The following is a 25,468-nucleotide window of genomic DNA, read 5'->3' as shown; positions in this document are numbered from 1 at the left end:
CCAAGACATTCTTCAGCCATATCAAGAAGCTTTTCAGCTGAGGACAGCTGAATAAAAGCCAAAGGGCTGTCACAACTCTATAGAAACAGAATTTGTATCATTTTTCATTAATTTGTCTATATAATGATTTATTAAATTTGTTTCCTTTGCACTAATTAGATATAAAGAAAAGTGCATTGGAGCTGGCCACTGATGAGTGGTCACAGGTTATGGTGGACCCACGCGGTGGGTTAGAGAAAAGATAGTTCACACTTCCACCTATATGGCCCGATTGGGCGCCTGTGACCAGAACTCATGCATATCAGGGTTAGACTCGCACACAGAAAGGATTGATGCCTTGAAGTGTGGGCTAGATCCGCTAGAACAGACAGTTACAATCAACAAGATGGCATGATCATGAAATGCTTGTACAATGTGCATGTGTGGGCTGAAAGCTTGAAATGCACATTTCTTTGCATAGGAAAGTCACATGAAGATTCTGATACTGTTTTTGCGATGTACACGGAAAAAGCTTTCATATGACACCTATATTGAGGGGGGGGGGGGGTCCCTAAATTTTAGGAGCCTCGAATTAGCCTAAAAATGCTAGTCCTAAATAATAGGGATGTTATTCTAAAAATAGTAAATTTTGTACTCTGGCTGTGCTTACTAAATTTGGTTGTTTCTATTCTTGACAGTATTCAGCCCAAAAAGGAAGGCCATAGAGAAGAGACAAGTGTCAAGACACTTGTCACACAAGTTTCCAAGTATCCCACCACTTGTCACATCTCATGACATGTGGCTGGACACTTGTCTTGTGCTACTCCACTTTCCCCTTTTATACTAGCTCTTCTCTCTCCTATAAATAAGAGCTTGTTTTTTTTTATTCAGTATCATTTTTCTTTGCTGTAAACTCATGTACAGCACCCACAGATAGCCAGGAACTGGTTCCATCCATCCCTATCATCATCCCCCACTTCTCCATTATCAAATTCCTCCATATTCTCTCTTTTATCACTGCTGTTTTACAAGACAGCAAGCCTGTAAATTCATTACAGCACCTCCTTCTCGAGCTCTTTCTTGCATTTTAGCAACAAGAAGCAAGCCCTATCCATGTACTGCTGATCAACAATGGAGAAAGGTTGATTTTCCCTCTTTCTTCTCTCATACTGTAAAGAAATCAGTTTTTATCATTGCATAATAGATAATGCATGTGTGTTTGTACATCTTTGCATGATCTTGTGAGAGTAAGAATTACTCCTCCTCACTCTCAGGTTGATTGTAACTGAGCTCTTCCCTAAGGGACTTGGGTTGAGCAGAAATACATTCCTTCGGGGCGGGGTTGCCCATCTTCAACCCTCTATCTTGTCTCCATTACTTTTACATTTTCATGGCTGTAATTTTGTGAGTAATTTTTATTTTCAGCTTTAAGTGTTCATTCTCTTTTATATTAAATCTCGAAAACAAACAAATATCATAATTGTTAAGCATACTATGTTGTTCGGAGCGTTTACATCAATTTTGCTAAACTCCACAAATTTCAGCAAAAAACTCTAAAATTCCGTTGACCAATTTGTCCCAATTGCATTAATACATGTTCATAAGAGCATAGAATGAGTGAATCTAGCAAGATTTCATAAAATTTTGCAAAAGCCCCAAATTTCTTGGGTCTAAATGTGCACCAATGTCAGTAAATTCGGCTTTGTTGAGTAAAATTTCACTGATACATGAGAAACCTCAAATTTCCCAAAGCCAATGTGTATAATGCTACAATTTTTGGGACAAATGTCTTTGTTATGCATGAACAATATCAAATTTGGAAAAAATTCCAAATTGCAATTATGAAATTATTGCACATAAATGTGTCAAGCCACACAAAAATGTCAAACGGGTGTTGATTGACTGTCGTGACCTGTGGTGAGCTGTCGCTTGTGTTCCATTGGTTAAAATTGATCGCCGCTTGATTATGTAAGTTGTCGCTTATGTGTCACTTGATTATAAAGTTTTCACCTGCACTCAAGCTGACCTGGGAACTGTTGTCTACACACACATTGACTTGTTGCATGTTAGTCTAGTATACACACGTGCTTGTTGTTTCTTTACATGGACGAGCTGGAGCTGGCCCACATGGACTTTGAGAAGCGCACATACCTTAAGTGTGGTTTTGATACCAGTTTGAAGGGGAGAGTGAGCAATGGAAGTGCGAGACAGAAGTGCGAGGAGTAGCGTTGAGAGTAAGAGAGAGTTAATGCAGAGATAGGTTTAGTAGATTGTGATGGTACATAAAGAATAGAATGTATTTATATGTTAGGGTACAATAAGTGTGTGTTCACACCCGTGTACTTTATACATGGAGATGAATGTCTTTACACCCAACACATTGTTTGAAATGCCATGGTATCACTGTATGCATGTAGTGATTGATTCTTGTGCAAAAGAGATCACTATTCAACATAAGGGAAAGAACCTCTCACTTGATGTAAAGTTGAAAGGGAAATTTGTCCCTGTTGTCTTTGCAGCCACCATTTCTAAAGCAATGAAAAATTATCTTTTAGTGTATCTAGTTTTTCCTAAGGATAAGGATCATAGTGAGAGTGTTGGGAATATATCTAAGTTAGAGAAAGATTGCATGTCATTTTTGAAAATGTATATTGATTGCTTCTCTTAGTCACTTCCAAGGCAGTTATCGCTTGAAAGGCTTGAAGATCATGGCATAGATCCTATCCTTGGAAGTAGCCCACCCAATAAGCCACCCTATAGAGTCGGTGTAGTCAAGTAAGAGGAGATTACGAGTTAGGTGAATGAGCTGTTAGAAAAAGGATTGATTCAATCCAACTCATCTCCTTTTTGTTCTCTAGCGCATTTGATGCAGAAAAAGGATGGTTCATGGTGTATGTGCATTGACTATTTTTTTAAAAAATAAGATTACGATGAAGAATTGATTTCTGATCTCTTGGATTGATAATGTTATGAATAGACTGTAGGGGTAGTCATATTCAGTCGTATAGATTGGAAAGTGAGTATCACTAGATAGGCACTAGATAGGAGGATGTGCCTAAGATAGCTTTCATGATATCTTTTGGATTGTATGAGTTTCTTGTTATACCTTTTGGACTTATAAATGCTCGTGTCACTTTCAATTAGATGATGGGTTGTATTTTTAGGTCACATAGAGGATTTGTGGACACTTTCTTTGATGACATGATTGTCTACTCAAAGAATGAGGCAGAGCATAGAAGGCATTTGGACATTGTGTTCAACAAGTTGTGTAAGCACGGGAGGTCTATCATGGGGGTGTGAAATTTTGATATGTCTTAATCTCGATGATAATATTTAATTAAGTTACTAATCAAATGTGTGAGGTTGTTTAGCACGTGATGCACATGGCAATTATTTCATGGTAACAGGTCAAGGACCTCAAGGATGCAGTGGGTATCAAAGGCAAAAGCTGTGATAAGTTATGCCAACTGGGTTTTAGTGGTCAGTTGGTGCGAGTTTCAATCCTAGATAATTGTTTGGCCACTAAGCGCCAGTGGTGACACTAGGGACTAGGCATTAATTAGTTAGTTAATGCTAGTCTAAGGATCAATAGAGGTTGGGGATCACTCTAGGTTTGCGAATGGCCTAGCCAATTTAATTATGAATGGACATATTTAATTTTGGGTAGGGTAAGAAGGGTTGAAATTGATTTTCAGAACTATTTAATTTTAAAAATTAATTTAATGGCTGAATAATGCCACTTGTGACTTGGAAAATATATCCATACACAGTAAGGAAACGTTTTTTTGGGCTTGGTTTCAGTCATTCAGTGAATTTTCAGCCTATGGGAGAGAGAGAAGAGTTTGCTGATCAGAATTTGTTGCAGAGGAGACATTCAAGAGGTTGCTAGCAATTGCAAGAGACCTTGGTGATGTAGGGGACAACATTTATGATGCCTCTTGATGCAGCCGGAAGCATTTAATGGAGATGACAACAGTTGCGCACTTCCCTTATAGTAGGTGACAACAATCTGGGCTGATCAGAGTTGATAGCAGTTAATTTCAGCCATTTCTCAGTGAAGGACCTCTGAATGTTCTTTCTCTGGCATTCTCTCACCTTCTCTAGTCCATTCTCAGAAGATCTTAGCTGTCTCTTGTATCACTAGGGTCTCAAGGATTTGACAAAGTTCAGTTGAGAGAGGTGTTGGAGACTAAAGCGAGTCTTCCTCCTTGGAGAGGGTGGTAATAATCTGATTTAACAATAATTACAGCAAGTAAATAAATCAGATTAATTGAAATGCACACTTTATCCCTTTAATCTTGGACAATGGACAGCTTGTTGGTCCCAATATTGGTGCTCCTTGTGGTTTTTCTTTGACTTCAATTGCAAATGAATGGAGTACAATTGAGATTTACTAATCTTCTTTGCTAATCCAAGCGTCTCTTGTTATCATAAATGAGTAGTAAGCCTTCAAACCAATTGCGCCTTGGTTTGTTTGGAGATTGGTTTTCATCTTACTTCTTGTGAGACAAATTTAGCCCCAAATTTGATTTTGATTGGCCGATCTCTTGAATGTCTTTGAATTTCTTTAATTTCAATTGCTGGAATTCTAGTCCTAGGTCCATAATTTTGAGCACTCTTCTTAGGGTAGCTGGTAAATCCTAATTTCCGCTGTAAATTAGGGTTTAGCAGTAGAAATTCTTGAATTGTACCCTCTTGGGACTGAATTTGGCTGAGATCTCTTAAGGGAAGTTGTGAATTGGCTAAGAGAATGGAGAGAAAGCTTGAGAGAGACAAATTTCAGAGTTTATGAAACTAGCCTTTTTTATCAGACGACAGGGTGATAATACCTGATCAAGCACTTAACTACAGTAATTAATAATTGAGCATAAACTGAAATGCACACATTACCTTAACAATCTTGAACAATAGACACCATGTTGGCCCCAAAACTGATAGCCCTTTTGGTATGTCTTTAACTTCAATTGCCAATGGATCAATTACAAGCCAAGATTCTCCGATCTCCTTGGCTAATTCAAAAGCCTTTTGCTATGCAAACAATCAACAAGCATTGTTTTCTGCAACAATTGTTGTTCTCTGATAAAAAAATGAACCAATAACTCCCTCCCTCTCTCTCTCTTTCAAGCTGTAAGATTGATTGAATGAATGAGGCCCAGCTCCACTTCTAAATCCATTTTTCAGTATTATCTAGCCCTTTATTGGCAATCTGGAGTGGTCTCCAACCTTGTTACCCTTAGATTGACATTAATTAACTAATTAATGCTAGTCCCTAGTATTACCACTGACACTTATTGACCAAACAATTGTCCTAGGGTTAAAACTGACACCAATTGACTACCAAAATCCAATTGGCTTAACTTATCACAACTTTTGCCTTTGACACCCATTGTATCCTTCGCGTTCTTGGCTTACTACCATGAAATAACTACCATGTGCATCACATGTGCTAAACAATCTTGCACATTTGATTAGTAACTTAAACATGTTATCAACAAGATCAAAGCATCTCAAAATTTCATATCCTATGAATGACCTCCCTCTTGAAATCCTTGCAATTGTCTTTCATTGCACTGCATTGTGTCAAAGGAAAAGCACATTGCACTAGGATTTCCATAAGGCATCACAGTCACAACATTGGCCATTGTTGTCTAACCATGCCACATGCCCCAAACTTGTTGAAAATTTTCAACTAGCATAAGTATGATATAAATATAAAAAACAATCAAGAATTGCTACTAGAAACACATTGGATGCATCCATAACTCATGTCTCTCAACACTTCTGATTTCACAACCATAGTAAAGCATATTCTCAGCATAAACCATGGTTGAAACTGTCAATGGCGTTAACTAGCTTGCTACTGTCCAATGGAACTAGCTGTAAACTATTGAAAACTGAACATAATCTAATCATAAACTGATTTTTTGCCGATCTGAGAACTAATCACAAATTGTTGCAAATGTGATTCCAAACTGATGGAAAAACTGATTAGTAACTAATGTGAAAACTGATCCGGAAATCGACCTTCAATGGTTCTCAAACTAATAAAAAACTGAGCTGAAATTGATTAGAATTTGATCTCAAAACTAATGCAAAGTTCATGCTAAACTTATCATGAACTCATCTCAAATGATGCATAAGTATAGTCTCAAAGCTGTAGTAACAACCATACGAATATGCATATATCTCATAGCGACTAGTACATTGAGTAGTGACCCCATGGCAGATATGTTGTCAGGACAGTACCTTGGATGCACGTTGAATACATCCGAGATCCGCTACATACAAGAGCTGTCCATAATTGAAGGAGTGGAAGTGCTACCTTCCCCTTGAGCATCAGACAATACTCCGAACCCTTGCTTTGTTGAACCTGACTGAGCCCAAAAGTCGGCTCTAATTGAAAGTCATCTAGGTAAAGGTGCAACAATTGAGGATGGTCTGCCAAGTCATCCTTTTCCATCCATTTTGCGTCCATTGGTGAATACTTTTGAAACGTCACCAAATATCTTCTAGAAACTTTACCTCTAATCTTTCTTTCCTTATCTACCAAGATTTGCTCAAGTACCAAAATCTCATCCAGCTTCTCAACCTCAGGTTGAATTTCAGCAGATGTATCTTTTGGCACATCACAACGAAAAGGCCTCAACAAACTGACGTAAAAGGCATCATGTATTTGCCAATGTGGAGGTAATTTCAGTCAATATGCTACATCGTTGATCCCTTCCGACACTTGGAAGTGCTCATAGTATCTCATACTTAACTTCAGATACAACCTCTCTCTTCCTTTCATCTTTTTCAGCCTTGCCTTTTCAAAACACAACAATATATAATCACCCTGTGCAAACTACAAGGTACGTCTATGGCAATCAAGTGTATTCTTTTGCTTTACTTGTGATCTCTGAAGTGTATATTATATCTTTGCACAAGATGTGTCCAAGTTTTTCGCATAATGATCAACCTCAAAGATCTTATCCTTAGTTTGCAAGATAGGTGGTACCTTCTTGCTACCCTCAACCACCTCAAATATAGCTTTGCTAGTGAAACTATGCATTGTATTATTGTATGCAAACTCAACTAATGGTAAATACTACTCCCATTGTGTCTTGTGGTCTAGAATATAGCACCTTAAAAGATCCAAATTTGTGGAATTCACTTCCTTAGACTGACCATTTGTCTGTGGATGGAAGGATGATAAGAATTTATTTCAGCGTGGTACCTATATTCTTAAACAATCCCTTTTAAAATAAATTGGTTATCCAAAGATCTCGATTGTTGATGATTGACTTTGATATACCATGATACTTAAAAGTATGTTGCAAAAACAAGCGTGCCATATGATTAGCCTTTATTTTTTTCCTCATCGGAATGAAATGGGCTTGTTTGCTAAACCTACAAATGATAATCCATATCCCATCATTCCTTGTAGGTGCCCTAGGAAGCTTAAAAATAAAATCCGTTGCAATGCTTTTGCCAAGGCGTATTTGGAATAGACAAGGGGTACAACAAGCCCGACATCTTTTGCATATCATGCTTTACCTTCTAACATACGATGCATGTCTAAATTGCTTTATATCATGCCTCAAAGTTGACCGGTAAAAGAAATGCTCCATTGTCTTAATTGTGGCATAAATACCTCTGTGCCCTACATATGGAGGGGCATGAATTTTAGTGATAACTCTAGGTCTCAATTGCTTTGTGATACACAGTCGTCCATGTATCATTAGAAATCCATCTCTAAGCACAAAGTGCTCATGTCTTTGGCCATTGCAAAGGTGATCATAAACATCAGCAAAGTCAGAATCAGTGGCATGTTGCTCTTCTATGGCATGCAACTTAGTGTGATAAACCATGCTGATGGTTGAGAGTTTTGGCTCACGTGACAATGCATCAACCACAACATTCTTTTTATTGTCAATATGTAGAATCTGAAAATGAAACATGAAGAGAAAATTTGCCCATTTGATATGTTTCTTTGACCACTTTGTGTGCGTTAGAAAGTACCTCAAACTTTGATGATCTGCTTACATTGTAAAATCAGCCCTCAATAAATTATGTTTCCACTAGATAGTGCATGAACTATAGCCAAGAGCTCTTTCTCATAGATCTGCAAATTTTTCTTTGCATCATAGAGAATTCAGCTCTCATAAGCCACAGCATGGCCATCTTGCGTAAGAACAGCCCCACAATGTTGTTACTACATGCATCATACTGAATGACAAATGACCTTCTTAGATCGGGCAATACAAGCACATGATTTGAAGTCATATTTTCCTTTAACTTTTCAAATGTTGAAATTTTCACAGTTATCCATCTAGATGGCACATTCTTTTTCAATAAATCATGCAATGGGGATGGAATTTCAGCAAATCCACGTACATATGTCTTGTAGTAAGAACATAAACCTAAGAAGTTGCGGATCTCATGTACATTTCTCAAAGATGGCCATGATTGTATTGGCTCAACCTTTGCAAGGTCCACACGAATACCATTAGTTGATACGATATGCACATGCCATTTCAACTTTCCCTATGGGTCCCATCTTATCCTCTCTGATTCTTAGATGAGCTGCCATGTCAACAGAGATGAAGTTGGCTTGTGCACCATTATCAAAGGAAGTCAATGCATGTTGATCCCTAATTTTGCCCCATGCTCTGCACAACTCAGTAGCATCATCATCGGATACAAATCCCACTGATGTTTTGGGCTTCTTTTCTTTAGAATCTCTTGGATTTTTTTGATTTTCCAGCTTGCCGTCTATTGGGACAATCCTTTGCAATGTGATCCTCTTGTTCAAAAATGAAATATTTATTAACAGTCATTAATTTTCTACTTTGTGCCAATGTTTTCAAGCACTTTCTTTGCCATTTTGGCCTCTTTTCAAGCTGATTTCAGATCTATCCCTGTTTTCAGCCTTAAACAACTTTTTATTCGACTTCACCCCTCTCTAAGAAGCCTGAATCTTTCCCACATATCAACATATTTGTTTTAGTAGCAATCTTTATGAGCTGACATGCTAGAGACGGTGGATTTTATGCAAAAATCCTTGATTCCTTTAGGCAGCCCACAAATATATTTTTCCACTTGCTCATGAAGGGGTATGGGGTGATAAGAACCGATGGGGCAACAATGCATGGGTGTCAAGTTATCATACATTGATTGTTGCAAAAAGGGTATATTTGTTGAATTTACATCATGTTGGGAATAAAGGGTCACTGTGCTTTTTATACTGCATCTCACTCAGAGAGGGTCTCTATTGCTGCTCACTTTTTCTCTCTCTCTTGACCATTTCCATTGCTGAATATCGAACCTTCATTGTGCGTTGGCCCCCACAAATTGATATCAGAGTAGAAGGTTGCTCACCGCTCGAGTTTCATGCAGAGGTGAAGGTTGCTCGCCTCTTGAGTTCGGTGTAGGTAGGCGATAGACAAACAGGTGAAAGGCTACAGGCCACATCAACAGATAGGCGATAGGTAGGCAGTTCGATGGGCAAGCAGGCGGCGATTGACATGCTACATCAGTAGAGGTGCTAGGGGCAAGTTGCGCGCAACATCTCAACGGTCAACGTCTTTTTTAAAAGGTAGAAAATTTATCTTTAAAAAAAACAGGTTCATCCTTGGTTAATTGTGTGGGCTGTCATGTGTGCATAAGCAGAACTCATCAAATCTCAGAGATTTGGCACACATTTACTCCTTGAATTTGGGGATTTTGGCATATGTGTGAAGATTTTCCTCAGCTAAGTAAAATTTGTGGAATTTTGCATACTCTCGGGTTTGAAAAATTGGGGCTTTTCATGTAATTGCAGAAATTGCAATGTGACAGGTACATTTCTTGAAATTTTGACACATTGGACCTCGTACAATTTGGGGCTTTTACAAAATTTCCACACTTTGGGTCAAATTCGGTCTTGGTATGTACTTGCAGTGCAATTTCTATGCAAATTGAGCATGTTGGACCTTGGACAAATTTGGGGCTTTCACAAAATTTGTGAAATTTTGGCATAATTGGCTTGTGCAATCCATTCAGGAGTTATGTTTGATGCAATTTGAGTAGAGAAATTTTGGGCCTTTGAGTGTGGAAGTCAAATTTGTGCCCATGGATGCATTTGGAACAGAAATTGCAGAAAAAATTTGGGGCTTTCTCATGAAATTGATTTATTAGCCTATGACACGACTGCTTGCTTGTTGTGTGCTGTTGCATATATTTCATACCTCTGAAAATTGATTTGCAAATCTGAAATTTTTGCAATTACTTGAATTTTCATTATTTCGTACCTCAGTCATTTGTGTGATAGTTGGGCTCACATTTGTTGACTTTTGAGTCACTTTTCAGCTGTAAATCATGGTTGGCAGTAGTGATAGTAGCAAATTTTTGCACATTAAGAAGCTTAAGGGTAAACACAACTTTGGTATATGGCAAAAGCAATGCTATAATGTCTTGGTGCAGAAGAAACAGGTGAAGCCTATAAAGACAAAAGGGTTAAAACCAGCAACCATGGATCTAGATGAGTGGGATGAGCTTGCATGCTCTACCATAGAACTTTCAGAATCAGACACTTTGGTATATGCTCAGAAAAGTGCACCTAGTAAGGTTTATTGGTTGCTTTTTCATTGGGTTATTTGCCATGTTTGAGGCACGTTGATTTTGACCGTTGTGATCATTGTATTTTTGGCAAGCATGCTTAAACATCACATAAAAAGTCACTCTCATTAAAATCTTCACCCTTAGAGTTGGTACATTCAGATGGATACCAGGGTTTTCTCTAGGGAGAAATAAATATTTTATCACTCTTGTTGATGATGCCATATGCAAAGTATGGGTTTATCGAATAAAGATGAGGCTTTGGATAAGTTTTAAAAATTATTGGCACTTGCTGAAAATATAACCAACAAGATATTAAAGTGTCTTCGCTTTGACGATGGTGGGGAATATTGATCCAAAATCTTTTAGGCCTTTTGTGATAGCAAAGGGATAAAAAGGGTCATTGCCCCTTATAATCTATCCCAAAATGGTATCACAGAGCGTATGCATAGGACTATTCAAGAGAAGGTTTGTACCATGTTGTCTCATGCTACATTACCTTGTGGATTTTGGGCAGAGGTTGTTATAATAACCACACACTTGATAAGTCGGGTCTTTGGGGTGGGGAGGGAGTCCCTCAAAAAGTGTGGTCGAGCAAAGTCACCTTCATATGCACACTTGAGAGTGTTTGGCTGTGAAGCATTTGTGTACATACACAAGGAACAACATAGCAAATTGGAGCCAAAGTCTTATAAATGTATTTTCCTAGGATATGGTGACGAGGGAGAAATGGGGTATAAATTATGGGATCACGAGAAAAGGAAAATTGTGGGACTAGAAGGTTGCCACTTGGTAAATATGCCCATGCAATGGGAGAGGAGGTTATTTGGGGTTGAGAGAGAGCCATTCAATGGATTGAGTCTATGAGAGAGAGAAAAAGAAAGAAAGAAAGAAAGATTAATGTCTACATAAGGCCAAGGTGGCCTACGAGACAAAATTTAGAGTACATCCATGTCTAATGTCATCTCATCAGTAAGGTAAAGACCACATTAAAATAAGTAAGTGGCCTATGAAACAGTGTTGAGAATAAGACTATTGAACCATGCGTACTGTTGTCCCATTGGTAGAAAAGAAAAGAAAAACCAATTTGATAGAAAATAAATAAATAAATAAATAAATATAAATATAAATAAATAAATAAATAAATAAATAAATAAATAAATAAATAAATAAATATAAATATAAATATATATATATAGAGAGAGAGAGAGAGAGAGAGAGAGAGAGAGAGCTAGTTGTTGGTCATTTCTCTATGCAAAACACAACTATTTGCTACAAGCGATAGCCATTATAGACCTTCAAGAGGTAAGGGACGGCAGGGACACACCCATCAAGTGTTGGTAACATCATTGGTGATCAGGTGACAACATTTGGGAGTCGGTATGCTCATTGAAGAGTTGTTTTCTCCATTTTGTTCTTAAGGATATTGATGAGGACAACAATCATAAGGGTGGGGAAAGTTAGATCCTTGGATATCTAGATGGACACTAGTAGCATTGGTCATAGTGGTCATGAAGTGACTTAGTGCGAATGCACTAAGGACACTTCGGGGTTAGGATAGTGGAGTTCTATTTATAGGACTCAAGACCCTATTATGCACATTCATTGTCTAATCACTACTCATAGACTCTTTGCATATATGTTGATGTATCCGTATATTGGGATGGTGTGGATTGGTGGTATGGGACGCTTATCCTTGGGATGTGGTCGTGACTTAAGAGTGTTGCTAGCACTTAGGCTTGGGGTGAGTCCATTCAGTCTGGATGGTAGGTAAGTTTGATGTCCAATCTCTTTATTCATGGATATAGCATGTGCTATGCCTTGTGTATAGGTTAGATCCTCGATGGATGTTTCACTTCCTCTCAAGCCTAAAAAGGCGTCCTAGGAGTCAAAGTGACATTTTGCATCTTGTAATCCAAGTACTCCACCTAAAAGGACGTCTATAAGGAAGAATAGTAGACAGGGTGTGCAGATGGTGCTTGAAACTCAACCTTGAGAGAGAAGCTACTAGCTTTGTGTCTCCATTTTGGTAAGAATGTAAAGGTATAGCCACCAAGTCATGGTTGAAACATCCAAGGTCTCGAACGAGGTAGAACTTGTAGATCTCGGGTATCAATAGGTGAGATGGCAGTTTCATATTGACCACCCATCCAAGGGAAGTTAAAGAATGCAAAGGCTTTTTACTAAGGTGTGCAAAGGAATGCACAATGAGTAGAAATCCCCTTTGAAACTGGAGGAAGCATATCCCCCTTTGAATCCCCCTCTGACACTAATAGGTAGTCTAAAAACTCTTGGATCATGGTCTCTGGAGTGTCTAATGATGAAGGATGTACCACTGTTGGTGCTGAAACAAGTATTGGAGGTTGAAAGGGGACAAAGGCCAGAGTTTAGATAGCTCCGCAAGGTGGCCTTCCGCCTTTGGTGCTGAAACAGGTATTGGAGGTTGCAAGGGGACAAAGGCCGGAGTTTGGATAGCTTCTCAAGGTGGCCTTCCAGAATTGAGTAGAAGAGGGATGGGAGGGAGGAATATCAAAGATAATCTCTTTGATGTGCTGATCGGAGTCGTCGTTCATGGAGCCGTATGAGGAAGGAGGGAAAATGTGTAGCTCTTGTGGAGCCATGGGTGGGTAATAGTCTCTGTTTCTCAGTGGAACAGATTGCAATGTTGAATAGGCAAACAACCTCTGTCCCTTAGGGGAATGAATTGCTAGAAATGTTGTATCCAATAGCCTTAATCTCTTGATGGAGTGGATTGTGGAGTTATAGGCCTTGGAAGCCACTAGACTCAAAATTGGTAGGAGGGACCTCCATAGTGCATTGTGGTGGTCTCTAGGAGGGCTTATCATCTCGTGAGGACTTAGAGCCTCCTTGTGCTCACAAAGGCTTAGTGCATGTTGTATGTGTCTTATTACCTTGAGCATAAAACTCTAATAGTCGATGTAGAACAATTTGTCAACCAAAATGGCAAGTTGGCACAATGAGTCAAGGAGATAGATGTATGTACTTTGGTGGGATAGGGAGGTGCAAAGATCAATGACTAAAATCTGTTGTGGAATGACTATTCTTGCCGTAGTAGGAGCACCCAATGATTTGTCCTATCTTCAAAGAAGCCATAGCAATGATGTGCCAAACTTGTACTTGTAGAGGGAGAGTGGGAGGGAGAAGAAGATAATGGTTTCCTTTGATGATGCAACATAAATAAATAATCTAGGATTTGAGAGTATTGTCAATCTTGCAACCTTTCTTTGTTGAGGATCTTTAGCTCTTGGAGCACCTTTGCTACGGTATCATGTTGAGAGATGGAATTGTATGCTGTGATACCATGTCGAGAAATGGCAGGGTTTGTGGGGAGAAACAAAGAGTTTACGGCATACACTAAGACAAGAATGATGTGTAAAGAAATACCCTAACGTAGAAACATAAATGAAAGCATACAACAAAGCATAAACTCAAAAGAACACAGTTAGGATTAGGATAACTCAGAGACAATGAACATAGTGGGAATCTGAATCAATGACTAAATGCAGAATGTAGAATGCTCATGCAACAAACAAACCATGCATGAATGAAAACTATAGCCCAAACTCTTGAGTTGAGGACTAAGGCAGAGGTGCTAAGGGGTAGAGTGTGTCGTACTCTTGATGGATTCAGAAACGCAGCAAGACAGCCTCCAGATATTGGACAGCAGCAGACACAGCAGTGTGTAGTGTCGGGGATAGGCAAAGGAGAAAGAAAACAGCAAATGCAAACTTTAATGATGGCGTGGACTGTCAGGCGGCAGCAAAACTGGTCAAATGCAGCAGCAATGATGATGATGACTGCAGGGAGGCAGCTGGATTAGTCAAATGCAACTTGTGGGAGATCACCAAGGGAGTGTAGACGGCAAACACAGCTTGCAATTGGCAGCATGTTGGCTGCAGCCGGTCTAGTGAAGGGTTGACAGCTGGTGGCAGTAAAATAGGGCAGGAAACATGTGTGGGAGGCTAGAAATAGTCTGCTGATGGATGTACACAGCAACTGGCAGCTTCGGTTGAGATGTCCTCGGTGAATGAGGTGTGGACAGTGAAGCTAGAGGGCCTGAAACCTGGGAAAACGAGATTGGGCTAAATGGAGGGCATTCTACCTATTTATAGAAAGTTTAAGGACCTTGTATTGTGCACCATTTTTAAACTCTCTTGAACCACACACCATTTAAGGTTTCTCATTGAATTAGCATTTTTGGGCTGTTTAAGTGGCTAATTCAGCATGTAATGCTTATTTTAGCTCAACATGATGAACATTGAATCATGCTAATAAAATGGAGTAGGGCTCAGAGATAACTGCACTATCCTAGCTGATCAAACAACATGTGGAAGGGATCTATATTGTGAAGGGAGTGAAACATTGTCCTTTAGGCAGAGGTGTTGATGACAAGGAAAAGGGCTACCCTATGGGTGGAGCGAAATGCAATCCTTTGGGCAATGGAATCAGAGTAGACATTGGAGGATGAAGGACAAGAGTAGAGGGAGCAAAACACGGTTCTTGAGAGCTAACAGAGATGAGGGATACACTGGAATCTCTCTAAGATGATGGCTATTGTCAAGATGACTGTTGAGCAGCCCTTTAGGAGTGAAGAAAACACAAAAGTGTAGGTATGTGATGTAGGGCTGATAAAGAGGGTGTAAGCTGTTGTAGACAGCTTGAATGCAGCCTCAATAAAGTGGCTGATGGTTGGGAACTGTCATATGGGTGCTGGGGTGGTAGTAGGAGCTAGAAACACACAATAATGATGAAGAAGATATGTTGTACCAATCTAAGGAAGAATGAAGCCAACAAACACAACAATGAAAATGGTGATGAACAGGTCGCAATTTGTGTGTGTTCATACTGTTTGTTAGTGATTTGGTTCAGTGCATTTCAATTTGTGCTTGATATGGGTTGTGTTCACACTGGTCGGGCCATATGTACTAGGATGGAAGCATTTCGTCAGGTTGGATTGCATTTAATGTAGCTGCTTGGGTTGGTCAACTAGTTTAGGGCCGTCTTGTCTATTTATAGCTGCCCCCATTTGTGCCGCCTCATCATTTCGATTGTTGCCAGTCGTCCCCCCCCGCCTCCCCCCCCCAATTTAAAAAAAAAAAACCAGCTTGCATCCTTGCTGTCTCGATGATGCATATCAATTGCGTGTTGAGATGATCAGTCCATCTTGTATTTAACATTGATTATTAGATCAGTGTAGTCTAGTCTTTCCATTCTCTACGTTCCTTTTAGTCTATCTTATCTTCTCTTTATGTTTGTGTATTCCTTCCATTGTGCACTCTCACATGGTATCATCACCAAAGAAGAGAACTCGGAGCATCTTTGAAGAGGAGATGATACCCTATGTGCTATGTTTTTTGCATGTACCTTGTGTTTGCAGCGTTGAAGGTTGGGTGATTGCTCCCACAAGATGGTGACTTGAAAACACAACCTTTTTGGCAAAAATTGTCATTTATTGAGCAATTTGGGCAGCTAGAGGCCGTTTTGATGCAAAACACAACATCTCTTGCTGATTACTCCTCATTTGGGCAGGTCGACATCAAAACGTAGCATATTTTTGTGTGCACTTGTTTATTTTGTAAAGATTTGTTAAGACAAAGAGCGCGAGGATCGAGACATACAATGCTTTCTCACAATAGAGAGACAGATAGAGAGAGTGCAGAGTAGAGAGTAGAGTGAGCATGATGTTCTTGGGTACAATGATAAGTGCACCTCTTTAGGTTTTTAGATATATATATGAAAGTACAAATGTGCTAAGGGTGTGTTCACACCCATGCACATATAAAAGGCATGATGGCCCTTTTTTTCCAACCTTCCACCTAAAGGCAATGTGTCTTAAGGGGAGAAAAGAATCAGCTAAGTCTAGGTATGTACAAAGCTGAAATACATATATCTATTCAACTCCCATTATTTGTTGGCAATGAGCAAACCACTCTGTTGAAAGACCCTTCGTGAGAAGATTTGCAAGATTATAATTTATATATAGTTTGATAAGCTCAATGCTCTTGTTGTCAAGTATATCTCTAATGAAGTGATACTTCACCTGTATATGCTTTGTCTTTGTATGAAAGACGGAATTCTGTGCTAGCATGATAGCACTTTGATTATCACAATGGAGAACAGGTAACTCTATAATGCCAAGCTCTCCTACCAGACGTGAAAGCCATAAAGCCTGCTTACATGCCTCAGTGGCAGTTACATACCCTGCCTTTGTTGTAGACAATGCAACACACTTTTGTAGCCTGGAGATCCAAGAGACTGCTCCTCCTGTGAAGGTAAACACATACCCAGAAGTGGACTTTTTACAATCCGCATGACCGGCATAGTCTGCATCCGTAAAGCCAACAACAAATGTCTTCTGCTTTCCAAAGCAAATGCACAAATTCTTTGTGTCTTTGAGATATCTCATAATACATTTCATTGCTTTCTAATGCTTTTTACTAGGGTTTGCCTTGTATTTGCTAACCACTTCCATTGCAAAGGCAATGTCAGGACGTGTAGCAACCATAGTATACATCAAAGTGCCAACAGCTGAAGCATATGGTATCTCGGCCATTTCAGCCTTCTCATCATCCGATGTAGGGCTCTTCTTTGCATTGAGTTTCACATATGGAGGCAACGGAATCTGAATTGTTTTCCTCTTCTCCATATTTGAAACATTGCAAAACTTTGGAGATATACTCTTGCTGATATAGATAGAGTAATCCTTTTGACCTATCTCTGAGTATTCGCATGCCAAGAATGTAATTTGTATCACCAAGATCCTTCATGTCAAAGCTACCATGAAGACTTTGCTTCAGTGAGTCCAAGGCATGAGTATCCGTGCCGGCAATAAGCATGCCATCAACATACAGAACCAAGATAATCAGACTGCCATCTGTTGCCTTCTTGGTGTACAAGCAGCAATCCACTTGACTTCTATGAAAACCTTGAGATTGCATAAATGTATCAAACTTATGATACCATTCTCTTGGTGCTTGTTTCAGCCCATACAAACTCCTTTTGAGTTTACATACCATCTTCTCTTTCCCTTGTGTCACAAACCCTTCAGGCTGTTGCATATATATGTCTTCATGGAGATCACCATATGAGAATGCAGTCTTTACATCCACCTGTATGAGCTCCATAATCTCAGTTGCTGCAACCAAGCCCAAAATAGTTCTCAATGTAGTCATCTTGACTATAGGAGAGAAGATCTCATCAAAATCAGTACCCTTTCAGAACCAATCTTGCTTTGTACTTTGGTGAGGAACCAGAAGTGACCTTCATCTTGTAAACCCATTTGCATGGAAGGGTTTTTTGCCCTTTAGGCAACTGCACCAAATCTCAAGTGTCATTTTTCTCAAGAGATTATATCTCTGACAACATGGCTTTATACTATTTCTTGGTGTTGCACTAGGAACAAATCTATCGGCCTGTCTAGTAGCCCAAGACGATCTCCTAACCCAATGATCATTGTTTGCTGCTGTTGAGCTTGCAAATTTTCATTTTCAGCTTGCTATTCTGGCATTTCAGCCTGCAAATCAGCATTGATAGCTTGTTGTCCTGGCTGTTCTTGCACATCTAGTGGCTCATCATTATGGGCAATAACTGGCTGATCATTTGTAGCATTATTTTTTGCATTTGCAAGTTCATTTACATCAGGTATTTGCTGCTGTACAACGGGCACATTTTGCTGTCCAAAAGCTATTTCTGCCTGGAATACAACCCTACAGACCTCCTCAGTCTTTTCGGGTTGTTTATGCATGTAATCTTCTCGGAAGATAACATCATTGCTGCGTACTACTTTCCTTTTCTTTGGATCCCATAATATGTATCCCATTTCATCTTCATCACCATATCCTAAGAAAATACATTTATAGGACTTTGGCTCAAGTTTGCTACGTTTTTCCTTACGTATGTGTACAAATGCTTTGTAGCCAAACACTTTCAAGTGTGCATACAAAGGTGGCTTGCCCAACCACGCTTCTTGGGGAACCCCCCCTCCCTCCCCAAAAAAAAAGACCTGTTCAGTGATTGATTAATCAAGTGTACGGTTGTCATAACAGCCTCTGCCCAAAAAACCATGAGGTAAAGCAGCATGAGACGGCATCATACGGACCTTATCCTGTATGATCCGATCCATACGCTCTGCAACTCCATTTTCGGGTGGATTATGAGCTGTAGTGAGCTCCCTCTTTATCTCTTTGCTGTCACAAAATGTTTGAAAGGCCTTGGATACATATTTTCCACCATTGTCAGAGCGAAGGCACTTAAGTGTCTTATCAGTCTGATTCTCAACCAATGCCAATAAATTTTTAAACTTGTCAAGCACTTCATCCTTGCTATGAATAGGGTAAACCTATATAGACCTTCCATGTAGCATCATTGACAAAGGTGACAAAGTATTTCTTTTCCCCTAAAGATAACCTTGACATTTGACATACATTGAAATGTACTAACTCTAGAGGAGAGGATTTCAGCGAAAGAGACTTATTATGAGATGTTTGTGCATGTTTACCTTAAATACAATGATCACAATGCTTAAAATCAGCATAACAAAGATAAGACAAGTAACCCAAATGAGAAAGCACTTTCATTCTAGTTTAACTCATGTGTCCCAACCGGCCATGCCACAAAGAAATACTTGGCTGCTCGGTCACGGCAATAATATGATCACTCACACTAGATATATGGAGAGGATACAAGGTATCACTTTTACAACCTCTGGCAATCACTCTAGATCCCTTACAGATCTTCCATTTCCCATCATCAAAGGTGGTATGAAAACCACCGTTATCTAGCTGTTCTATGCTAATCAAGCTCTTCTTGAGCTGAGGTACATGCTGTACATGCTGAAGTGTGAAGACAAAACCATGTTGAAACTGTAACTGCATACTGTTAATACTTGCAATGTCACATGCATAGTTGTCCCCAAGATGGACAACACCATGTTGACCCCCTGTATAGTCAGAGAACCACTCATGATGAGGGGTGACATGAAAGGAAGCACTTGAATCTAGAATCCAAGTATGCATGTCATCATCTGTATCTGTAAGTAAAGCATGTGTACCAAAGTGTGAAGATACAAAGAGTACGTCATTTTCACTGTCACTGTCATGAGTGACTACATTCACCTCTTCAATTTTGACATTGCTCTTCTTAGATTGACTCTCTTTCTTCTCTTCCTTGCTATCATCTGTTTTCTTGCCATTTCCTTTCTCTTTCTTCCATTTGTAGTAGTCATGTTTAAAGTGACTCTTTTTGCCAAAATGATGGCAATCAACATCCTTACCATGTGATTTACTGCGTCCCTTGCTATCAGATTTGTCTTTCTGCTGTGATTTTCCCCTAGTATGCAAAATATTGGAAGACTTATTGGATGCATTGTTCTGCTGATTCATTTATTTCATGAGTAGAGCACTCTCTACATCGGCATACAAAAGAATTGCATTAGAATTGCTTATAGCAGTTCTAAATGTATCCCAACTCTCTGACAGAGTGCAAAGCAAGAACGTAGCCTTAAATTCTTCCTCAATCATGAACTTCAAGGCAACCAGTTGGCTGAAAATGGAGTTAAACTCACTCAAGTGAGTAGACATTGCTGTATCCTCTTTCATACGCAAATCCATAAGCTTTTTCAGCCAATACACTTTGCTTGCGGCACTCTTTTGTGCATATAGGTCTTGCAGTCGAGTCCAAATAGCATAGGCAGAATCCAAACCTTCAATGTTAAACAACAAGGCATCAGAAATCGATAGCTCGATGGTTGAGCGTGGAAGGTCATTTAACTCATCCCAATCTTCTTGTTCCATGTCTACGGGCTTTGTCCCTTTGGTCTTAATTGGCTTTGCTTGCTTCTTTTGTGACAAGATATTATAGCATTGTTTTTGCCAGACTACAAAGTTATGTGCTCCTTCAAGCTTCTTAATGTGCATGAGATTATTGCTGTCACTGCTGCCAGCCATAATTTTCAGCCCAAATGCGACCAAAAAATTCAGCAAATGCAGGCCCAAAATGCACACAAGTGACCAAGGTACAAGGAAGTACCAACCAACAATAAATATCCACGTAAAAGCAGAAATTTTAGGTCTGCAAATAAATTTTTAGAAGCACTAAACCTTGTGCTACAGCACTCCACAACTGATTATAGTTGTTCCAAGGACAAATACATCACATTACATGAGAAGTTCCAAAATTTAGCTGCAATTTTGTTGTACATGCACCCACGGGCACAAAATTTGACACGCGTGGTCAAAAGCCCCAGAATTTTTGTGCTCAAAGCATCAACCATACATTTGCATTGTCTCTGACATGCATAGAACATGCCAATTTTGCCAAAATAGAGCAATTTCAAGAAAACCACCAAAATTTTCCAAGTGCTAGATGCCCAAATTGCATGGAATTAAACCCACATGTACATAAAATGACCAAATGACGCACAAATTTTACCCAAACAACAAAAGCCCCAAATTGCATGGGTTCAATGTGCATCAATGTTGAGAAATTCGGTAAATTTCAGCCCAATTCTTGCATGTACATGAAATGCCCTAAATGTCGGAGGCAAAAGGTCACAAATCCCTGCAATTTCTGAGACAGATATCAATGTTGCGTCTTACTCACACCAAATCTGGACAAATCCCCAAATTTTTGGCATAAATCTGCCCAAAATCGTGAATTGTGCTTACACGCGCGAAGGCCCGCAAAAGAAAGGGGTAAAAAACTGATTTTTTTTGAGAGAAAAAAAAAACGTGACTGCTGCCCCATTGGTCTGTTGTGCCGTCACGCTTGCCCTGCCTTGTTGCCCTGTGCCACGACGTTGCCTTGTCCCATCCAGCTGTTGCCGTCGCATGCTCACGAGACGTCTGCAGCTCGCGACCTGCAACTTATGCTCGCCTGCGACACTTGCAACTCCTACTCGTCTGCGACACTTCTCTTGCATCTACCAAAATGCTGACGATTGGTGCCAACTCCGGAAAGTGTGCATGAATTGTGAGTTGTGATACCAGTTTGTTAAGACAAAGAGCGTGAGGATCGAGACAGGTGATGCTTTCTCACAATAGAGAGTTAGAGAGAGTGTAGAGTAGAGAGTAGAGTGAGCACGACGACGTTCTTGGCTACAATGACGAGTAAAAGGCACGATGGCCCTTTATTCCCAACAAGATTAATAGAAGGATAGATGGTATCTTCATTTAATTGGCTTGAGGGTTTCAATGAAGATTGAGTAATCGAAGAAATCCAGATTGTAAAAGCTAGATTGTGTGTTTGAAGATTGATGCTCCGATCGGTTAGATTGTTGCAAGGATTGTCATGATTCAAAAGATTGCGAGGATCGGTGAGAATAACACAAAAGATTGGATTGCTGAGCAAACAAAGATCGGCAATTTGATAGGGAAAGATGATTGAAGTGTACTTGGTCTCAATCACTCTGCACTCCAGACACACCCACACCCTAGCCCATATAACAACCCCCCTCCCCCGCTTTTAAATAGTCTTTCCATTCTCTGCGTTTCTTTTAGTCTATCTTATGGGACTTGTGATATTGCAAAGTGGAGTGTATCCTAGATACTTTCGACTTATGGGACTTTGTCATCATCCGGATGCTTCATCTAGTGGTGGATCCTCATATTGAATTGACCATTGATCAAGTAGCCTTTTAGATAGGCTCAACTTTGGAGCTTGTTCCTCTCTTTTTTTGAGCTGACATGATTTAGTCCCTATACACGTTCGAAGAATCTGCTTTGTTGCGGAGGTGTGGAGTAGGCATTTTTCTCTTTATTGAGTTATGACCTTTGCATACCTCATGACTTGTGCAATGAGCCTATGTTAGCCTTTTGTAGTTGACTCCCCAACTATGAAGAGCCAGATCAACAAAATGGAGGAGATATAAGATGAGCTTGTATCCCTTGGCTAGAAAGTATTGACTAAAGACGACATGGCTAGGACTAACTTGATACACTTGTCTTTGTAATATGTTGTTTTTTGCAATAGGTCTTCTTAATGTAGAATTTGAGACATTGTCACATGGGAGAAGCTTGTATTGATGATATTGGAGTTGGATGCTAGGCACAAGGAGATTGGTACTATTGGAATTTCTAGTCATGCTGTTGTTGCTGGGTTGTCTTCTGGAGGAGCCAATCAGGAGTTGAAGAAAGGCAAGAACAAGGAGGAGCGGAGAAGGATGAGAAGTCTAAAGGGAAGAACAAGTGTCCACATTGTTGGAAATGTAGAGACCTTGAAGACAAATGCTAGCAAGAATGCACCCATTTGAAGCTTGGAGAAGCCAAGGATGGTATCGATGAATTGAAGGCTATCTAGCCATGACAATGTGTCTTTCTTCATTTGTTTGAGGTCAAGGTTAGTGCTTTAATTTCTTCCTCATTGGAGAAGCCTTTGTCAAAGACCTCCATGGACCATTCCACAAGGGGCAATATCACCATTGGTGATAACTCATTGGTGTTTGTTCAAGGAGCAAGGAAGATTTCCTTGGGTGATTGCTCTCACAAGTTGGCCTATTTATTAGATGGATGTGAAGTTTTCCTTTCTAAATGACATTGTTCAAGAGGAGATCTGCATTGATTAGCCTCCAAGCTTCACTGTGCTTGGAAAGAAGGACCATGCCTATGGCTTGTGAAAAGCTCTTTATGGCTTGAAGTAAGCTCCTAGGGCTCAGGTCTAGCATATTGTCAAGTTCCTTCTTGAACAACATCATTTAAGAGAGGTTTACATTGATCAACCTCTAGGCTTCAGTGTTCACTGTGCTTGGAAAGGAGGACCATGCCTATCGCTTGCCGAAGGCTCTTTATAGCTTGAAGTAAGCTCCCAAGGCTTAGTAGCAACATATTGACAGGTTCTTTCTGTAGAGTGGCATTCGGTGGTTAGACCACGATCCCAATCTCTATTATCAATTGGATGGTTAGGAGTGCGCATGCGAGAAATTTTTTGCCAAGAGTTTGATATGATGGACCTGAGCATTCTCCAATTCCTCTTTAGATTGGACATCTATTAGCTTTCACAAGGTATTTTTGTTTCTTAGCACATGTATATCTTTGAGCTTCTCTTGGGATTTACTATGTCTTCTTGTGAGCTCATTTCATGCTGCATCGACCATGAGCTCGAGCTATGTATTGCAAGTGATTCCATATTGGATGCTGCCCTCGATAGGTGCCTTGTTAGCTCCCGGATGCTGCCCTCTATAGGTGCCTTGTTAGCTCCCTTATCTGGCTCATTCATACAAGATTGCATGTCTCTTTGTGGTGGCTTTATTGACTTCTTTTATGGAGACTCCATTGCATGCTCATTGGAGAGCTGCATTGTACATTTTGCGCTATCTATAGGGGTCTTGATTTATAGGATCATGTATGGAGGAGCCACTCTTTGAAGTTGGGAGTACTGTGATTGGATTGGAGATGTTGATACTCAATGCTCTACGATAGGATTTGCTTTCTCCCTTGATCCAAAGCTCTCTCTTTGAGCAGCAAGAAGCAGTGGCTCTTATCATGGACGGAGGTTGAGTATTGTGCACTTTGCTCTATTGCAAAGGAGGCATTATGGCTTTGTTGCTTGTTGGTAGGGATTGGTTTTCACCAAATAGGTCCCATAGTGCTATGAGTTGACAACTAGATTGGTCTTGCTCTAGCGAAGAACCCATTGTTTCATGTCCGCATGAAACACATGGAGATCTAGTACCATCATGTGCGAGAGCAACTTGTGTAGTTCGAGTTAGCGGTGGTTTATTGTCCAATGGAGGACAATGCATCTTTCATCAAGCCTTTGTATTAGGCTCCTATGTTCCATCGCATGAGATTGTTAGCCCTTCAGTTGCTCCCCAAGATCTGGGAGGGGGTGTTAACCTTTCATGCATTTCATGCTGTTCATCTCCCGGTTAAGAGCTTTGCTAGAGTCAGACAAAATAATCGAGCTCTAGTAGCTTGTCATGAGGATGTGAATCTTTAGCTCAATGCTGTTTGGACACTTATGTTGTGCACAAGTGAGTTGCATGTGTGAGATTAAGTTAAATGTGTGTCACAATAATAGACAGTCTAGCTTTGGTAGTGGGGGACAATAGTTGTTGTTTGGGGGACATGTGCCAATGGTGTACCTAGGTTAGATCTTGGTCAAGGACATTAAATTACCCTTAGGAAATGACTTTTGATGTCATGGGTTTTAGAGATTTAAATGATTTAATGTCCTAAACTAAGGTTTGTGGAAAGTCTTAACACTTTTAGGTTCAAAGTGATTAGGAATTTAAAATTGAGGCTGGGCAGCATTAAATATTATTGGAAATGAGGGTAGGGCCACAGGGTTAGGTAGCTCGTTTTTGCATAGGGAAGTCCCATTGAAAATGGAAATTTGTCATATGTCAACTTTGGGTCAGTTTTGGGCTGGAAGCAAGTGTATCTTCCATATTGGGTTGTTTCTCACCTATTTTGGGCTGTTTGGGGCCAGATCTACGGGTGTAGAATTGAGCAGTGGGCTGAGAGACAGCAACTGAGCCATCAAGGACAGCAAAGAGACCTGATCTGCAGCACTTTCTAGGGTTGGAACAGTAGGGCACCTATTGTGCAAGCATTTTTGTGACGAGAATGTCAAAGAATTTTCTCTAATTTTTTGATCATCTCTTCTCCCTTAATAGATTCGATATTTCTCAGCTCTAATTTGCTGGTACAGCTCTGAATTTTTGCAAAAATTAGGGTTTCTCAGCAGTCTTGAGAAGCAGGTTTTAGAAGGATTGTTCATCTATAGCCAGGTTGACTTGCTTGCAAGTGTAGAAGATCTAATTTGTGTCAGGATGTGCTAAATCCTAAAATCAAGGGGCAAATTTGAGGATTTTGATGCTGGTCATTGTTCAGGGCTGGAAATGCAGAATTTTCTCTCTTCAGCTGCCAAAAAAGAAGAAAAGAAAACAACCAAA

At 39.9% G+C, this 25,468-nt stretch overlaps 2 protein-coding genes across 4 annotated transcripts in view; both read left to right on the top strand.

Annotated features, from left to right (window-relative positions):
- The window catches only part of LOC148034519 (uncharacterized), a 49,617-nt gene extending 35,181 nt beyond the window's left edge, over nt 1–14,436 (top strand). The window contains exon 4 of the mRNA XM_087680441.1: nt 14,209–14,436. Coding sequence (XP_087536567.1) covers nt 14,209–14,436 — 228 coding nt within the window. The remainder of the gene's footprint in view (nt 1–14,208) is intronic.
- LOC148034518 (protein BONZAI 1-like) overlaps nt 1–25,468 on the top strand; it is a 127,124-nt gene that overhangs the window by 55,185 nt on the left and 46,471 nt on the right. The window lies entirely within an intron of this gene.

Source organism: Lygodium microphyllum, chromosome 6 (assembly GCF_053477565.2).
Source record: "Lygodium microphyllum isolate KBCC chromosome 6, Lygodium_microphyllum_v1.1.10, whole genome shotgun sequence".
Lineage (NCBI taxonomy): Eukaryota > Viridiplantae > Streptophyta > Polypodiopsida > Schizaeales > Lygodiaceae > Lygodium > Lygodium microphyllum.
Note: the sequence above shows the minus strand (reverse complement) of the source record. Positions and strands in the feature narration are given on the sequence as shown.